The sequence below is a fragment of the Lotus japonicus genome, chromosome 4, assembly GCF_012489685.1.
Source record: "Lotus japonicus ecotype B-129 chromosome 4, LjGifu_v1.2".
Classification (NCBI taxonomy): Eukaryota; Viridiplantae; Streptophyta; class Magnoliopsida; order Fabales; family Fabaceae; genus Lotus; species Lotus japonicus.
Genome location: NC_080044.1, coordinates 55834445 through 55851115, shown reverse-complemented (window position 1 = coordinate 55851115; position 16671 = coordinate 55834445). Strand labels below are relative to the sequence as shown.

The 16671-nt window shown below is 40.5% G+C and overlaps 1 protein-coding gene across 1 annotated transcript; it reads left to right on the top strand.

The window, feature by feature from the left end:
• Positions 1-11595: 11595 nt before the first annotated feature.
• On the top strand, positions 11596-12644 carry LOC130713013 (UDP-glycosyltransferase 74F2-like). Its single transcript, XM_057562821.1, has 2 exons — positions 11596-12105; positions 12324-12644. Exons 1-2 carry the CDS (start codon positions 11596-11598, stop codon positions 12642-12644), a joined length of 831 nt encoding a protein of 276 aa, XP_057418804.1.
• The last annotated feature ends 4027 nt before the right edge of the window (positions 12645-16671 follow it).

Below are 16671 nucleotides of genomic sequence, written 5' to 3'. Positions count from 1 at the left end.
AAACAAATATGTGGCTACAAGTAATTTTAAGGTGAACAAACTCCTCTGTGGTCCTATGAAAAGAACAATATATGATCTCTATAATTATCAGTATTCAGTATCACCGCTTCGTGGACGTGGAGAAGAGTCCTTGATGATAGGTTAAGTGAAAAAAATAGTTTGTGACAAAAAGTTCACTTTAACATCTACGTGGGTTGAGAGTTAATTTATTCGATCATCTCTATCGTTCAAGATGTTTGTACTAAAAAGTCGTCAACTTATTTTTCACATCAATGTGGGTTGAGAGTAAAACCAAAAATGTGGGGACTAGCATGTTGGATATCTACATGTAGTTTTAGAGTTGAGATAGTTTCTGAAAATGTTGGTTATACACCTAATTGATGTAAAACCTTGAGAGGGAAAAGAAGATATATGATGTCGTGTGATATGTGGGGTATCTGTGTGCTGTTTGAAGTCTACATAAGATTGTTATTATGTTATACTCACTGGAACATTCGTGATATTTAAATCTTTGCATGCTATTTGCACATCCACAAGACACCTCATATATGTGATGTGATCTAGTGATTCATTTTACATGTGTTTGAATAAATTATTTATCTATTTCAAAATGGTTTTCCTTTCTAAGGAGAAATTTTTCGGTATTTCCATAGTAAAGAAAATTGAAAGTTCAATACATTTAACTCATAATGTGAGAGTTTTTTATTTCAAAAAAAATAAAATAATGTGAGAGTTTTTTATTTTAGAAATAAAACAAAGGCTTAATAGCTCTTTTGGTCCCTCGCTTATCACGATTTTTCACTTTTGGTCCCTCCAGAAAAAATTAATAAAATTAGTCCCTCACATTTACACATTTTTTCCGTTTTAGTCCCAAATAGAGATCATTTTTGCAAAAAGTAAGCAATGTGGAGGACCAAAAGTGCTAATTTTTTTATTAAGGATCAAAAGTGTAAAATCGTGATAAATGAGGAACCAAAAGAGCTATTAAGCCTAAAATAAAATATAGAATAACTTACCACAAATGCAACTAAGCATACAATTACAAATGACTCATACGTTAAATAAAGACTGATAAACCAGCCCACAGTTTGCAATTTGCGTTTCAAAAATTATATTTATAGATTAGTTATGATTTATAAGCACTCAAAAGGGTATACATCCACATACATCGCATTTTTCTCTCTAACTTTTCTTATCACATCAAATCATATACCACGTCCACTACCTCTCTTCCATTTCATCATTTTACTCCAGGTATCTGCACCTACTTGCTGTCCACCAAACATTTTGCGTTATAAATAGATGTGTTGCTCAAATCATTTCAACATCATCCCCTCCAACATAATTCAGTTCTCTTTGTGCTTGTGTCAACACAAAGGTGATGGAAGAGAAAAAGAGCACGGAGAATGCTTGTAGGCATGTGTTAATGATTCCATACCCAAGCCAAGGCCACATAAATCCAATGCTTCAATTTGCCAAACTCCTGAGCACCAAAGGAGTCAGAACCACCATGGTTACTGAAGGAGGCCTTACTTAACCCAAAAGCTAGCTCAAGAGTTAAGGTTTAGTGTAGAACATCTGGAGCGTGGAATGAAACGGGTGGCCCAAATATGGGAGGTCTCCACAACAAATGGATCTAGGATAGGGGCCCAGGCCCATGGTCAAACAACCAGCAGCTCTGATACCATAAAGGAGGTCTAACTCAATCCAAAAGCTAGCTCAAGAGTTAAGGTTTGCACAACCATATATAAGCAATTGCTTGGCCACATCTCTAGCCAATGTGAGACTCTAACAGTGTAACACCCCGATTTCGGTGGCGTCACTTTAGTAACCAAAAAGAAACTTAAAGCGGAAAACGTGAATTATTATTTTTTTTCCGATGATAACTAAGACAAACTGAAATAGATAAAACCCAAATGCAAAAAGCAATAGAACTAATATACAATATAAATACAGCCCCCGCTGTATGTAGCAACCTCGTCACGAGTAACCTCCAGTGACGGAAAGTAGAAAAGTGTAACGCCCGTAGGCAAAATGTACAATCCCAAAATGATAGGTCAAGTGTCAGCAACACAAGCCCTCAAAATAGAATAAGTCAAAGCTATGACACTAACACCCAACCTTAGTAGACTCTAAACACCCATCCCCTATACTTCCATCATCGACCCTCATCTGGTCATGCATTCAGTCCGGGTCCACGTCGAAAGCTCAGTAGTAGTCATTTCGCTCCGGGTCTTCTCCGTACAACGAAGCATCACGGAACAATTCGTCAACGGCATCTGACAAAAAGGGCATACATAGCCCACCACACACAGGTAGCACGTGCAAGGGTCAACTTACGGAAGACAGTATAGAGAATACAATACAACAAGTAAAGCATAAGGAGTATATATATATATGTTGTATACATACATACAAGTTTTGCATTGTCTACCCTAAGGTTTAAACATAGCATGTTATAAATCTCTAGTACATAGCATGTCATCAAAGCACGTAACGATATTTATCAGCATCTACTCATCAAAAACACATAACGATGTTTAACAACTTTAACTCATCCAAATCCCAACGAATATAATTAGAGTGCATGATACGCCCATGCAACGACAATCTCGACGATTCCGGAAGAAGTAGGCTGGGCACGATCGAGTCGGTCCTAACACTGGCATTGTGTCGACCATAATCCCTCGGGTGTCACTTACACCCTTGACATAGCCGGATCAGTCCTAACCCTGTGGGTCGACTTTTCCCTCCGCTATGCCCGACAATCAACAGGTCGATCCTAACCTCACGGTCGATCATATCCCCCGTCGATGTCCGAATTACCCGAAGGTATAAACTGTACCCGAAGGCATAAACTGTACCCGAAGGTATAAACTGTACCCGAAGGTATAAACTGTACCCGAAGGCATATAGATATACTGTACCCGAAGGTATACTGTACCCGAAGGCATATAGATATACTGTACCCGAAGGTATACTGTACCCGAAGGCATATAGATATACTGTACCCGAAGGTATACTGTACCCGAAGGCATATAGATATACTGTACCCGAAGGTATACTGTACCCGAAGGTATATAGATATACTGTACCCGAAGGTATACTGTACCCGAAGGCATAAACTGTAACTCCATGCTTTCCACGAGGTCTCACGCCTCAGTGAAGATTCTCGCTCTCACGCCTCAGTGAAGCTTCATGTTGTTCACGAGGTCTCACGCCTCAGTGAAGATCCATGCTTTCCACAAGGTCTCACGCCTTAGTGGAGTATCCCGCATTCACAAGGTCTCACGCCTCAGTGAAGCTCCTCGGCACATCCCTTGGATGGCTAAACAAACTGCTCCCAGAGCACAAGAGTATCAACATACTCAAAACCTCTCAATATCCCAACGCTTGGATCCGACGACACTTCTCGTTTTCCAAAACTAAGATCTTCATCCTAAACTTCCTTTCGAGTTTATTATCATTATTTGAAGATTTTAGAGGTTGTTTAATGTCTTATGAGTTTTCTTTACAAAAGAATATCCTTTTAATCTTATCGCGAATCCTATAAGTTCTCGGGATCTCCTAATCCCCAAATGACTCCAGAGAATGTCTCGATCCATGAAAAACCCATAGCAAGGCCCGAATCTCATTCGTCCTATCAAACTTTCCCCAAACTCTCAAAATAAAATCGGCATGACCTGCCCACTATTCTCTCTACTCAGAAACTCAGCTTTCATTGCAAACGCATAATTAACTAACATGTCATATATCAACATATTATGCAATAACCACGTAACACTTAGCATATAAAGCATGCATCACACATCCTAAATTACTCACATAGCACATAGCATGTAAGTCAATCATCAAAACATTCAGTAGATGCATCATCTACATTGTCAGCCGAAGCCTCAGAAAACATTTTTCCAATCAAACACAACCAAGTGCATAAACAGTAAATCAAGTCGAATTCATCGACACCTAAAGCATTAGCTAGCAAGGTAAGTTGCCCTTACCTCTAGTTATTCCAGCGTTCTCCTCAAACGTTCCTTCACAACCAGCTCCTTGTTCTTCAGAGAATTCCTCAAAAGCACCTTTTGAGAAAAACCACATAATTTCTATCAAAATCTATCGGAAACTAAGCTATCAATACTCACTAAGGTTACACGAAGTAGTACATACTCCGAGGTACGATAATCTAGTGCGAAAGGACAAGTTTTCGAAAAAGGAATTTTCCTCCTCCTCCCCTATAGGGCTCGGCCACTTTGGTTAATTGTGGGGTTCGATTTTTCTTCGATCAAACTTGGTTCCTATGCTATAATTAGCCGTAACTAAGGGTATTCTAAACTCGGAAAAATTATCGGATCAAACTGAAATCCCGGAAAGCAAATTTGACAGGTGTTGGGTCCAGGTGGGCCAGCATCCTGCCTGCAGGTAGCATTCGAAACGGGGCGCTGTCTGCTACGCTATAAGAAATAACGTTGCGCCCTCACTAACACCAATTGGTTTTGGCGTAGTGGTAAGCGCGTGATCCTACAAGTGGTATCAGAGCCAGGTCCCGTGTTCGAATCCCACGGAAGGCATGTTGTGCAGCTAGTTTGGCTGGCAGGTGCTGGGGGGGGATTGTTGGGTCCAGGTGGGCCAGCATCCTGCCTGCAGGTAGCATTCGAAACGGGGCGCTGTCTGCTACGCTATAAGAAATAACGTTGCGCCCTCACTAACACCAATTGGTTTTGGCGTAGTGGTAAGCGCGTGATCCTACAACAGGGACGTCACCAACGACGTTTATGACAAATAATCCTACTAGCACTAAGCTAAGGCGATAGTTTTCAGCCTAAAGGTTGAAGCTTTACTCCAAAAATGGGTATTTAAGGCATAAATTGATTCCGGCGGAATTCCGGCGACATAACGGAAAATCTAATCCGGCAGAAGTGATCTTGGGCACATAAGGAAGAGGTTTAGAATCAGAAATGAAATATTCAGGATAGTTTTGCAAAAACCTCAAAACTATCAGCTCAGAAAAGTCTACAGAAAAGCTATGGAAAAAGCGATCAGAGGTAAGGATTAGCGACTATACCTCGAAACCTTGAAGTAGCAACTGATTAATCGACGATCAAGCAAGAAATGAAGAAAATCTCTCCTCCTCCTCTCCTATGCAAACTCGCGGCCCTCTTGGTGGAAATGGGTAAGATTTTGTGATATTTTCTCATTCTTGGCTATATATAGAGGTTGGCAAAACGCGGCAAAATGAAAGTTTCGCGAATCTGATTTTTCTGGCTTCATTCTCCATGAATTCTAAGGTATGTTTTGGCGAAAGGATTCCAAAACTAAAATGAGGTCTCTTTGTATTTTTGGCAACTAATGCAAAGTCGGTGTAAAACTATTTTACCCGATAAGTTGCTTTTTGCATCGAATGTCGGAATAGAAAACTTCCTTCTGAAGAAAGATTGAAATCATCAAGAGAAATGGGTGTATGTGTGTGGAATCTTCATTTGAAGCTCTGAATAGAAAAGTCTTCATCGTCGGTTGATTCTAGGGTTTTGAAATACCAGGGTTTCGGTTTCGGCAAACTTCCGATGATTGGAATCGGACGTTCGTAGATCCTAGAGTTTCGCCTCAAAACGATTGTTATATATGGAAAAAGAGAAGTTCTAACATTTCTCTGAAGATTTTTGGACTAAATTCCTACAGTGTTCCAAGGGTGGAACATAGTTTGATTTTCTAAGGTTCTTGTCCTAGGTTTTAAAGCGAATATTAGTCGTGCTATAACTTAAATCGACTTCGATACAATCCTTTGACTTTTCCTGAACTCCCTCCTTCATAATTTATTCCATTTAGTAAACTCTTGTTCAGGTTTTCCTTTCACGATACATCAACCCTAATCGTGAATAGGAAGTTTATTCACTTAGCATAAGCTTAAAACTTGGGTCTTACATTACTACCCTCCAAAAAGAAAGTTTCGTCCTCGAAACTTAGGGTTCAGCAAAAGTTCTGAATATTGTCCCTCGATCTTCTCATCTAACTCCCATATAGCACCGTCTGTGTCCTTGTTCCAAATAACTTTCACTAAAACACTCTGCTTTCTCCTCGATTGTTTCACTCTTCTGGCCCCAATGTTGACCGACGACGTCTCAAAAGACATATCATCTTCCAATTCTATGTTGTCCGGTTCGACCACTTGCGTCGGGTCTCCGTTGGAAATAATATTTGTTGGCATTCGTGCAATCGCACAACCTTAACCACATGCTCCTTTTCTTTCGTTCGTCCAAAATGCTGATTAGAAACTCGGTACACCTCTATGCTCCGAAGTGAATGCTCAACTGGTCCTCGTGATGTTCACTCACGATCCAAAACTCAACTCGATCGCTTGATAACTCCTAGACGAACGATTGCCTTGGAATCTATTAGTCCATTAACGTCACTTCCAACTTCGTAACTATCCTCATTCGCACCATGAAGTCAATCTTCTACTTAGTCACCATTCAAATTAAAACTCGACTTGAGTCTTAATACCTCGTGCATGACAAGACTCATCCCCTTAATCATCACTTCATCGACCACTCATAAGCTAATCATCCTCTTAATATCCAACAATCCATTATTGTCGTCTTCGTCCTCAAAATCTTCCTCACTCCAACCAATTTAGGCTTACTGAAATCCCTGACACTTCGCATAAATCGAGATTTATCCTCTAGAAGATCCAATCATAACTATACCTCAAGTATTCATCTTGATACGAACACTTCCCTTTCTGTAATTTGACCATCCTCCAATCATTCCAATACTTAGTCTCTCGATCAAAACTTGACAAGACTTCATGTCTCACGCGTTCGTGATACAATCGATTGATCTAAAATCTAAACCTTCACTAAGTTTGGACCTCTAATATCCTTTAACTCTCCAACACTCCTTAAATGAATATTCACCTCTTAAAACTACAACTCCTTCGCAAAGAAAACAAATACTTAATGAGAACTTTTTCCTCCCAAACTCAACTAATCTTCGATCAACTCAAGTTAATCTTACCATTCCTTCTATCAAAGTCCATATCCAGCTGTGATTCCGAATATCACCCTCTCAATATTAAGTTGATCAGGCCTAATACATCGAAGGTGAAAATTTAGAAAAAGCCCACTGGAACAGTCAATGAGTTCCTATCATCCAGTAGTCACAAATACCCTGATATTAAATCCTCAATGATGCCGCTACGGAACTACACACTCTCAACATCATCCATATACTATCCATACGGAATCTCTATGAGATTCATTCTTCAGGTTCTAGCTTCTTGTTAAACGCATCGGTACAAGACTACTTTCTAGGCTTAACGTGTTATTCTAAACCTCGTGTACTTCTATAGTTTAAACACGAGCAATAGTCAAATAAAGTCTTAATAGGTGTAATAACTATAAGGTCAAAGCTCAAACAATATAAATAAGATAGGTGTGTTGCATGCGCTACGAGAGTAATGGAGCGTATTATACTAGAATGTGAAAGAATGGTTAGAAGGTTACCGTCGTTCTTGCGCTCTCCTCTGGCTAACTTCTTCGATCCTCCTCCGTCCATGATATAAACTCTTCCCCTAGGAGTGAGGCGCTTTCCCCTTGCAGTGTTAACAGATGGCTCCCTCTTGGGCACCTTACAATCCACAGCTAGATGTCCCACTCGGTTGCAATTAAAGCATCTTGGTCCAGTCGCTGGGCACTTGTCAGCGAAATGTCCAGTCTTCCCACACCTGAAACATGTCACATCCGTGTTGCCGACTTGATTCCCTGCACCTCCAGTAGCAAGGGTCATCGGTTTGTACTGTCCTAGGGTATAACCTTCCCCCATAGGGCGCTGATAAGGCTTCTTCATCTGAAACCTTCCTTTTCCAAGATTGTCTTGGGAGCTCGACCTCATCAGTCCCCCAGTTCCTGTTCTATTCATCCTTCTATTTTTCATCAGCTCCACCTCTGTGGCCTTCTCCACCAAGGCTTGAAATCGCATAATCCCCAACGGCCTCACTGAATCCTCGATGTCTGCTCTCAGTCCATTCAGAAACCGCTTACACATGTAGCGTTCATCAACATGGTTGTTGAAAAACTGGAAGTGCTTAGCCAATGATTCCAGCTTGGAAGCATACTCAGGTACGGTCATGGTCCCTTGACAAAGGGTCAGAAATTGTGCCTCTCGCTCGTCTCGAGCGCTAGTTGGAAAGTACTTCTCTAGAAATGCAGCACGGAAAGAGTTCCAATTCACCTCTTCAAGGTTAGCTCCCATAATTCCTCTGGTACCCTTCCACCAGTATTCAGCATCGCCCAGCAGCAGATAAGTTGCCAGGCCCACCTTAGCCCCTTCAGCAGTCTGCAGTACTTCGAAAATCTTCTCAATTTCTTGGATCCACAGATCCGCATTGTCCGGGTCAGTCCCACCCGTGAACTTGGGTGGATCCTGCCTTCTGAAATCATTCAGTCCCCTGTTCTGGTCCAGGGCTGCTTCTCTCCGAAGTCGGTGTAGCTCGCGTGTATCCTCAGTAGCACGCCTATGTGCATTGTCATTCGTCTGTACAGTCATTGCTTGGACCAAAGTGGCCACCATCTCAGCAAGTTGGTTAGAGTTCACCATGTTCTATAGTTAAGCAAACAGTTAGTACTCATCATAAGATAGCATTTAGCATGACTATACAATATGATTAAGCAATAACTTCAATCAATTCTAAGCGAAAAATCGCTTGCAGACAATCAATTTTCACTCTTTGCAGAGTCACACAACCTAGCACAGAAGACCTATTCCCCAAAAACTCCCGAAAGACTCGACAAGCTCTGATACCACAATGTAACACCCCGATTTCGGTGGCGTCACTTTAGTAACCAAAAAGAAACTTAAAGCGGAAAACGTGAATTATTATTTTTTTTCGATGATAACTAAGACAAACTGAAATAGATAAAACCCAAATGCGAAAAGCAATAGAACTAATATACAATATAAATACAGCCCCCGCTGTATGTAGCAACCTCGTCACGAGTAACCTCCAGTGACGGAAAGTAGAAAAGTGTAACGCCCGTAGGCAAAATGTACAATCCCAAAAGGATAGGTCAAGTGTCAGCAACATAAGCCCTCAAAATAGAATAAGTCAGAGCTATGACACTAACACCCAACCTTAGTAGACTCTAAACACCCATCCCCTATACTTCCATCATCGACCCTCATCTGGTCATGCATTCAGTCCGGGTCCACGTCGAAAGCTCAGTAGTAGTCATTTCGCTCCGGGTCTTCTCCGTACGACGAAGCATCACGGAACAATCCGTCAACGGCATCTGACAAAAAGGGCATACATAGCCCCCCACACACAGGTAGCACGTGCAATGGTCAACTTACGGAAGACAGTATAGAGAATACAATACAACAAGTAAAGCATAAGGGGTATATATATATGTTGTATACATACATACAAGTTTTGCATTGTCTACCCTAAGGTTTAAACATAGCATGTTATCAAATCTCTAGTACATAGCATGTCATCAAAGCACGTAACGATATTTATCAGCATCTACTCATCAAAAACACATAACAATGTTTAACAACTTTAACTCATCCAAATCCCAACGAATATAATTAGAGTGCATGATACGCCCATGCAACGACAATCTCGACGATTCCGGAAGAAGTAGGCTGGGCACGATCGAGTCGGTCCTAACACTGGCATTGTGTCGACCATAATCCCTCGGGTGTCACTTACAACCTTGACATAGCCGGATCAGTCCTAACCCTGTGGGTCGACTTTTCCCTCCGCTATGCCCGACAATCAACAGGTCGATCCTAACCTCACGGTCGATCATATCCCCCGTCGATGTCCGAATTACCCGAAGGTATAAACTGTACCCGAAGGCATAAACTGTACCCGAAGGTATAAACTGTACCCGAAGGTATAAACTGTACCCGAAGGCATATAGATATACTGTACCCGAAGGCATATAGATATACTGTACCCGAAGGTATACTGTACCCGAAGGCATATAGATATACTGTACCCGAAGGTATACTGTACCCGAAGGTATACTGTACCCAAAAGCACCTTTTGAGAAAAACCACAGAATTTCTATCAAAATCTATCGGAAACTAAGCTATCAATACTCACTAAGGTTACACGAAGTAGTACATACTCCGAGGTACGATAATCTAGCGCGAAAGGACAAGTTTTCGAAAAAGGAATTTTCCTCCTCCTCCTCTATAGGGCTCGGCCACTTTGGTTAATTGTGGGGTTCGATTTTTCTTCGATCAAACTTGGTTCCTATGCTATCATTAGCCGTAACTAAGGGTATTCTAAACTCGGAAAAATTATCGGATCAAAAACTGTCGCAGGGGTATTTTAGTCATGATTTTTAACTTAGAATTTCCAAACTGAAATCCCGGAAAGCAAATTTGACAGGGACGTCACCAACGACGTTTATGACAAATAATCCTACTAGCACTAAGCTAAGGCGATAGTTTTCAGCCTAAAGGTTGAAGCTTTACTCCAAAAATGGGTATTTAAGGCATAAATTGATTCCGGCGGAATTCCGGCGACATAACGGAAAATCTAATCCGGCAGAAGTTATCTTGGGCACATAAGGAAGAGGTTTAGAATCAGAAATGAAATATTCAGGATAGTTTTGCAAAAACCTCAAAACTATCAGCTCAGAAAAGTCTACAGAAAAGCTATGGAAAAAGCGATCAGAGGTAAGGATTAGCGACTATACCTCGAAACCTTGAAGTAGCAACTGATTAATCGACGATCAAGCAAGAAATGAAGAAAATCTCTCCTCCTCCTCTCCTATGCAAACTCGCGGCCCTCTTGGTGGAAATGGGTAAGATTTTGTGATATTTTCTCATTCTTGGCTATATATAGAGGTTGGCAAAACGCGGCAAAATGAAAGTTTCGCGAATCTGATTTTTCTGGCTTCATTCTCCATGAATTCTAAGGTATGTTTTGGCGAAAGGATTCCAAAACTAAAATGAGGTCTCTTTGTATTTTTGGCAACTAATGCAAAGTCGGTGTAAAACTATTTTACCCGATAAGTTGCTTTTTGCATCGAATGTCGGAATAGAAAACTTCCTTCTGAAGAAAGATTGAAATCATCAAGAGAAATGGGTGTACGTGTGTGGAATCTTCATTTGAAGCTCTGAATAGAAAAGTCTTCATCGTCGGTTGATTCTAGGGTTTTGAAATACCAGGGTTTCGGTTTCGGCAAACTTCCGATGATTGGAATCGGACGTTCGTAGATCCTAGAGTTTCGCCTCGAAACGATTGTTATATATGGAAAAAGAGAAGTTCTAACATTTCTCTGAAGATTTTTGGACTAAATTCCTACAGTGTTCCAAGGGTGGAACATAGTTTGATTTTCTAAGGTTCTTGTCCTAGGTTTTAAAGCGAATATTAGTCGTGCTATAACTTAAATCGACTTCGATACAATCCTTTGACTTTTCCTGAACTCCCTCCTTCATAATTTATTCCATTTAGTAAACTCTTGTTCAGGTTTTCCTTTCACGATACATCAACCCTAATCGTGAATAGGAAGTTTATTCACTTAGCATAAGCTTAAAACTTGGGTCTTACAAACAGTTACAACCATATTCATCTCCAAAACCATGCATCTCCACTCATCATCACTCTTACCAAATTCCATTCAATTTGACACCATATCAGATGGCTATGACCAAGGTGGTTTTGCTCAAGCATCCAGCATACCAACCTATCTTTCAAGCATGAAAGCCACATGCTCCAAGAACTTGAGGGAACTCATCCAAAAATACAAAATTTCTGATTACCCCATAGATTGCTTAGTTTATGACCCTTTTCTTCCATGGGTTTTGGAAGTGGCCAAAGAATTTAGCTTATTAGGAGCTGCTTTTTTCACTCAAATGTGTGCTGTTAATTGTATTTTTTATTATGTCCACCATGGACTTTTAAAGCTTCCTATTTCTTCAACACCAATCTCTATACCGGGGCTTCCATTGCTTGATCTAAAAGACACACCCTCCTTTTTTCATGACCTTGGTGTCTATCCAGCTTACAATGAGTTAGTCATGAATCAATTTTCTAATCCCCACGAAGCAGATGTCATTCTTGTTAATTCCTTCTACAAGCTAGAGGACCAGGTTTTTCAGTTACTTCCTCTTTATATTCCTTGTCACGCTTGCACATTATTTTTCACTCCTTTCAAATATGGAGTAATTTAAGGTTCATGAAATCTTAATAGCTATGTCAATGTTTGTCATAAAAGTGGCATACAAACAAAAGTCATATTGTGGCATTAAATATGAGTGTGTAGTAGAGTGTGGTTAAACAATTTATGACCCCATGAATTTCCATACAGGTGGTGGATGCCATGTCAAAGCTATGTCCATTTGTGACGATTGGGCCAACAGTTCCATCCTTTCATCTGGACGAAGGAGTCCCAAGTGACAAAGCAAATAATGTGAATCTCTTCCAAGTAGACTCATCAGCCATCAACTGGCTCAACCCAAAGCCACCAAGGTCAGTCATTTATGTATCATTTGGCAGCATGGTCTCCTTTAGCACAGAGCAGATGAAGGAAATAGCACTGGGCTTAATGGGAACTGGCTTCCACTTCTTGTGGGTGATCCCTGGACTGGGCGAGACCCAGGGGTACCTCGCCCAGGAAGCACTGGCCTAGGACGATGGACGCGCCAGTGACTTGGACCTCTCTCCCGCAGGCCCAACTAGCCCATTAAAATAGTTCAGAGGCGCCAAGCCCAACTCCACACCTATAAATAGGGGACGGTTACCAATTGTAAGAGACTCTTAGCCTATTTTGAGAAATAACAAGATTGAAATTCAGTTACTCTTTCTCTCTCTAACAGTTAGAATCTCATTCTCTCTAAGCATTCACATCACGTTCCTCACACTTTGGGTACTATACCTCTACTCTATGTTCTTGGATAGAACATTTGGCGCCGTCTGTGGGGAACGGTAGATTTCGATTCCCGGACTACGTGGATTTTGATTTGGTTGAGAGAAGCACGATTTTCTGCACGTTTTTCTTGAGTTTAGGAGATTTTCCGTTCGTGTTCTTCGGTTCACTAGCAAAGCTCGATGGAGACACGTCGCAGACGACGTGACGAAGTTTTCTTCGTCCTTGTAAGACCCGTGAAAGTTTAAGAGAAATAAACTCGGTCAATTTCTCGGTTTAGTGCTTTAATGCTCGGTTAATGTGATCTTTATGGGTGTGACCTTGTATGATGAATTTTATCTAATGAAAGTAATATTTTGATTATTAAGAAGTTATTTTTCCAAGTACTCTATTCTTCGTTCATCAGAGGATTCGGCTGCAGTACGGAAAACGGTCGAACCGACGCGTTTCGCCTAGAGCGCCCTTTTGTCATCGAATTATTATTTGAGTGTGAAATAAATATTTTCCTTATCATTACGATGATCTACGCGTAATTTCGAGAATTTTGAATGTAATATCGATATAAGGTCAAAAATCTCGTCCGGTAGTGTTTTCGGCTCGAAAACGAGTTGAGTTCGACTCGTAAACGAGTCAATCACGAAATTGGCCAGAAAATATCTGATCTTGGGGTTGAGTTTTCAGATGTTGAGTGTGGAGAGAAAGGTCATTAGGGTAGGCTCATGAACCAAGGTCAAAAAAAGTTAGTATCATGATTGCTTTGCCATAAGTAGTGTGCATGAGAAGATAAACCAAAGCCAAAAGTACAAGCCGCCTTTCACATAGGGAAATGTCCATCACCTTTTCATAAGGACTTCCATCAGATTTCTGAACCAAAATTAAAGGAAATGAGAGGACTTTAGAGAGATAAGTGAGAGAGAGTGAACATCATCTTCATCTTATCTTCATCTTATCTTCATCCTTCTTACCAAAAAACTGAAATCTTCATCATCTCTAAACACCACCAAGAAATCAACTTTTGTCTTCCATTCCTTCACAAAGGAACTAGCATTCAAGGTGAGGATCATAGTCATGGTTTCCAAATTCAAAAGAGAGCTATCTTTCTCTTCATCCTTTCTAAAAACTGAGTTGTTGTTGTTGTTGTGTGCTTGTGTTGAGCTTGTGATCCCCTTGGCTTCTTGTTTGTGAAAAGAGTTTTGGAAAAAGGTTGAAGCTTGATGTTAAGGCTTTAATCTCTTGTGTTTTGAACCATAGATTTCGAAAATAGAGAGCCAAGGAAGAAAACTACTCATCATAAAACCTTTTCTTGTTCAAAAGGTTAAATCTTGATGTTTTAATGTTCTCATGAAGTAAAGACTTCAAGAGTAGGTTTCCAAGCTTGTTTCTTAAAAGCCTTGAGGCTAAAAGTTCAGTTTTTAACCCTCAAAGATCATTTCAAGTGTTGTTTCAAACTCATACCCTTGAGCTCTTAAGACTAAGTCAATTCATGAGAAGTGCTAGACTTAGTTAAGAGTATGTGTGATTTCTATGTGATTTTGGTGATTGATGTTTGTGTGCACTATGTGTTTGTGTGAAGGTGAAGAACACCTTGTACATTTCATTACGAGGAGCTAAAGGCTAGGAAGGAAATCAGACTAGAGAAGTTAAGGAGAAAGCCAACGACCGAGGTAAGGGCACTTCGGGTCTTGGACTTCAGCGTGCACGAATTGTGTGTTAGGATTGCATGAACTTGTTTGATGACTATGAACATGTTAAGACATTGGAAGACTTATGTAAATGAGCTTAGTATGTTGTATGATCCTTATAATCATGAATGGAAACTTAAAGGTTAAGTCTTGGGCTAAAAATCAAGTTAAAAGTGAGAAAATGTATGAAACTCAAAAGAGGTACAGAACCGCGATGCATGTGCGTGGGTAGCTGGCACACATGTGTGGGGAACCTGCAGCTATGGGCGCATGTGCGTGGATAGACGACGCACATGCGTGGGACTTTTGTCCCTCCAGCGCCAAGTGACGTTTTTTTTTTTTGCTACTTTGAACTGTTTTGGGCATAACTCCTTGGATACGAGTCCAAATTGTGTCAAACCACTTTTATTTGAAAGCTAACTTAAATTTCTTAAGTATGTGAAGGTTTCATAATTTTTGGATTGCTATTTCAATACAGTTTTTAATTTTGTTTCACCCCTTTTTCTGTTGCCGAGTAAGCTAGGCAGTTCGCATTGTTTTGGGCATAACTCCTTGGATACGAGTCCAAATCGGGTGAAACCAATTTTATCTGAAAGCTAACTTAAAGTTCCTAAATCTGTGAAAGTTTCCTAATTTTTTGATTGCTAGTTTAATACAGTTTTCAATTTTAATTCTACCATTTTCTGCTGTTTTGTTGCCCTGAATTATTTGCATGATATACATGAAGTTTATGAGTTAAGAATGCTTGATTAACATGAGAAATTTCTTATGAACATGATGAATGATAACATGCTTAAGTGCCTTGATGTTGAGAACATGATCACTTGTTGAGAACATGCTTACTTGTTGAGTACATGACTACTTGTTGAATATGACATGATGAACTCTTAGGATGTTTATGATGAATGTAAGTCTTGAATTATGTTCCTATGATGCATGATATTGTATGCCCTGATATTTATCGAATGATATGAGTTGTATGGGCGATGTTGATCGAATGAGATCGAATGTGGAACCTACGATGGTTGGGCTACCGTGGTGACGGATAGCTGGTGACACCTATGAGTCGGTGACCCCGATCACTCATGTTGAGGTGTGGTGAAGTCGTCATCGAACGACAGAAGACTATAACTTCGTTGTTTGACTAATTCATGAGCATATCATTGCATTGACCGAGGGTACTACTTGGATAGGGTACGCCGAGGTGTTGGCTAATGACTGCATGGCAAGGGTCATTAGATAAGTGGCAATTGACTGCTGGATGGGTCTTTGTCCCGCCTGCCTGGTATGGAGTTGGCGTTTATCCGGATCATGGTGTGCATTGAGCATTGAGCATATAACATACGCTAACAATATAGAGACACATAGGTTCCCTTGAACGTCGTTGACGTAAGAACATTGGTTGTTGTCTTGTGGCTTGTGTTAGACGATTGAATTCCCTATAAGGTGCAACGTGTGGTTGTGGGCCTTGTGCCTTGCTTGTTGAAGTGTTTTCCTTATCTTATGCTACATCTAGAATTCCTTAGGGATGTATTAGTATGTCGTTTGGTAAGATTCTTGATAGGTGATTATATATGTGAATATGCATGCTCTTACTTGCTCGTATGTGTGCACGTCCTAATTATGGCCTTGTGGTATAAGAAGTTGGCCCTTGCACCTTTTCTCTCTTATGAATGTTCGACGACACCGCTCTAAAGGATGAGCAAGAGACCGATGGACGCATGTGAGGAGACGCCGCAAGGAAATGATGTGACGACGAGCTAGCAATTCAGAGATTAGTCGTGTGGAGATTACGGGGAGCTCGGTGGGCATATGAGCCTTTTAGTTTATTTTCCTTTTGGAGTTTATTTTGTGATTATATTCGTTGATGTAAGGGTATTTATTATGATGGGTATTATGTATGCATTGGTTAGAGCATGTTTTCGAAAGTATTACAAAGTATTATGTTTCAAAAGAAAAAAAAAATATATATAACTGCATTTTTATGATTTCGGAAGTACATTAGCATGATTAATTTACTTTTGGATCACTAACTAACCCTTGAAAATCGGGGCGTTACAGTCCTCACGATGCATAGGAATCTGGTTGTACCCGGAGTACGCGTCCAT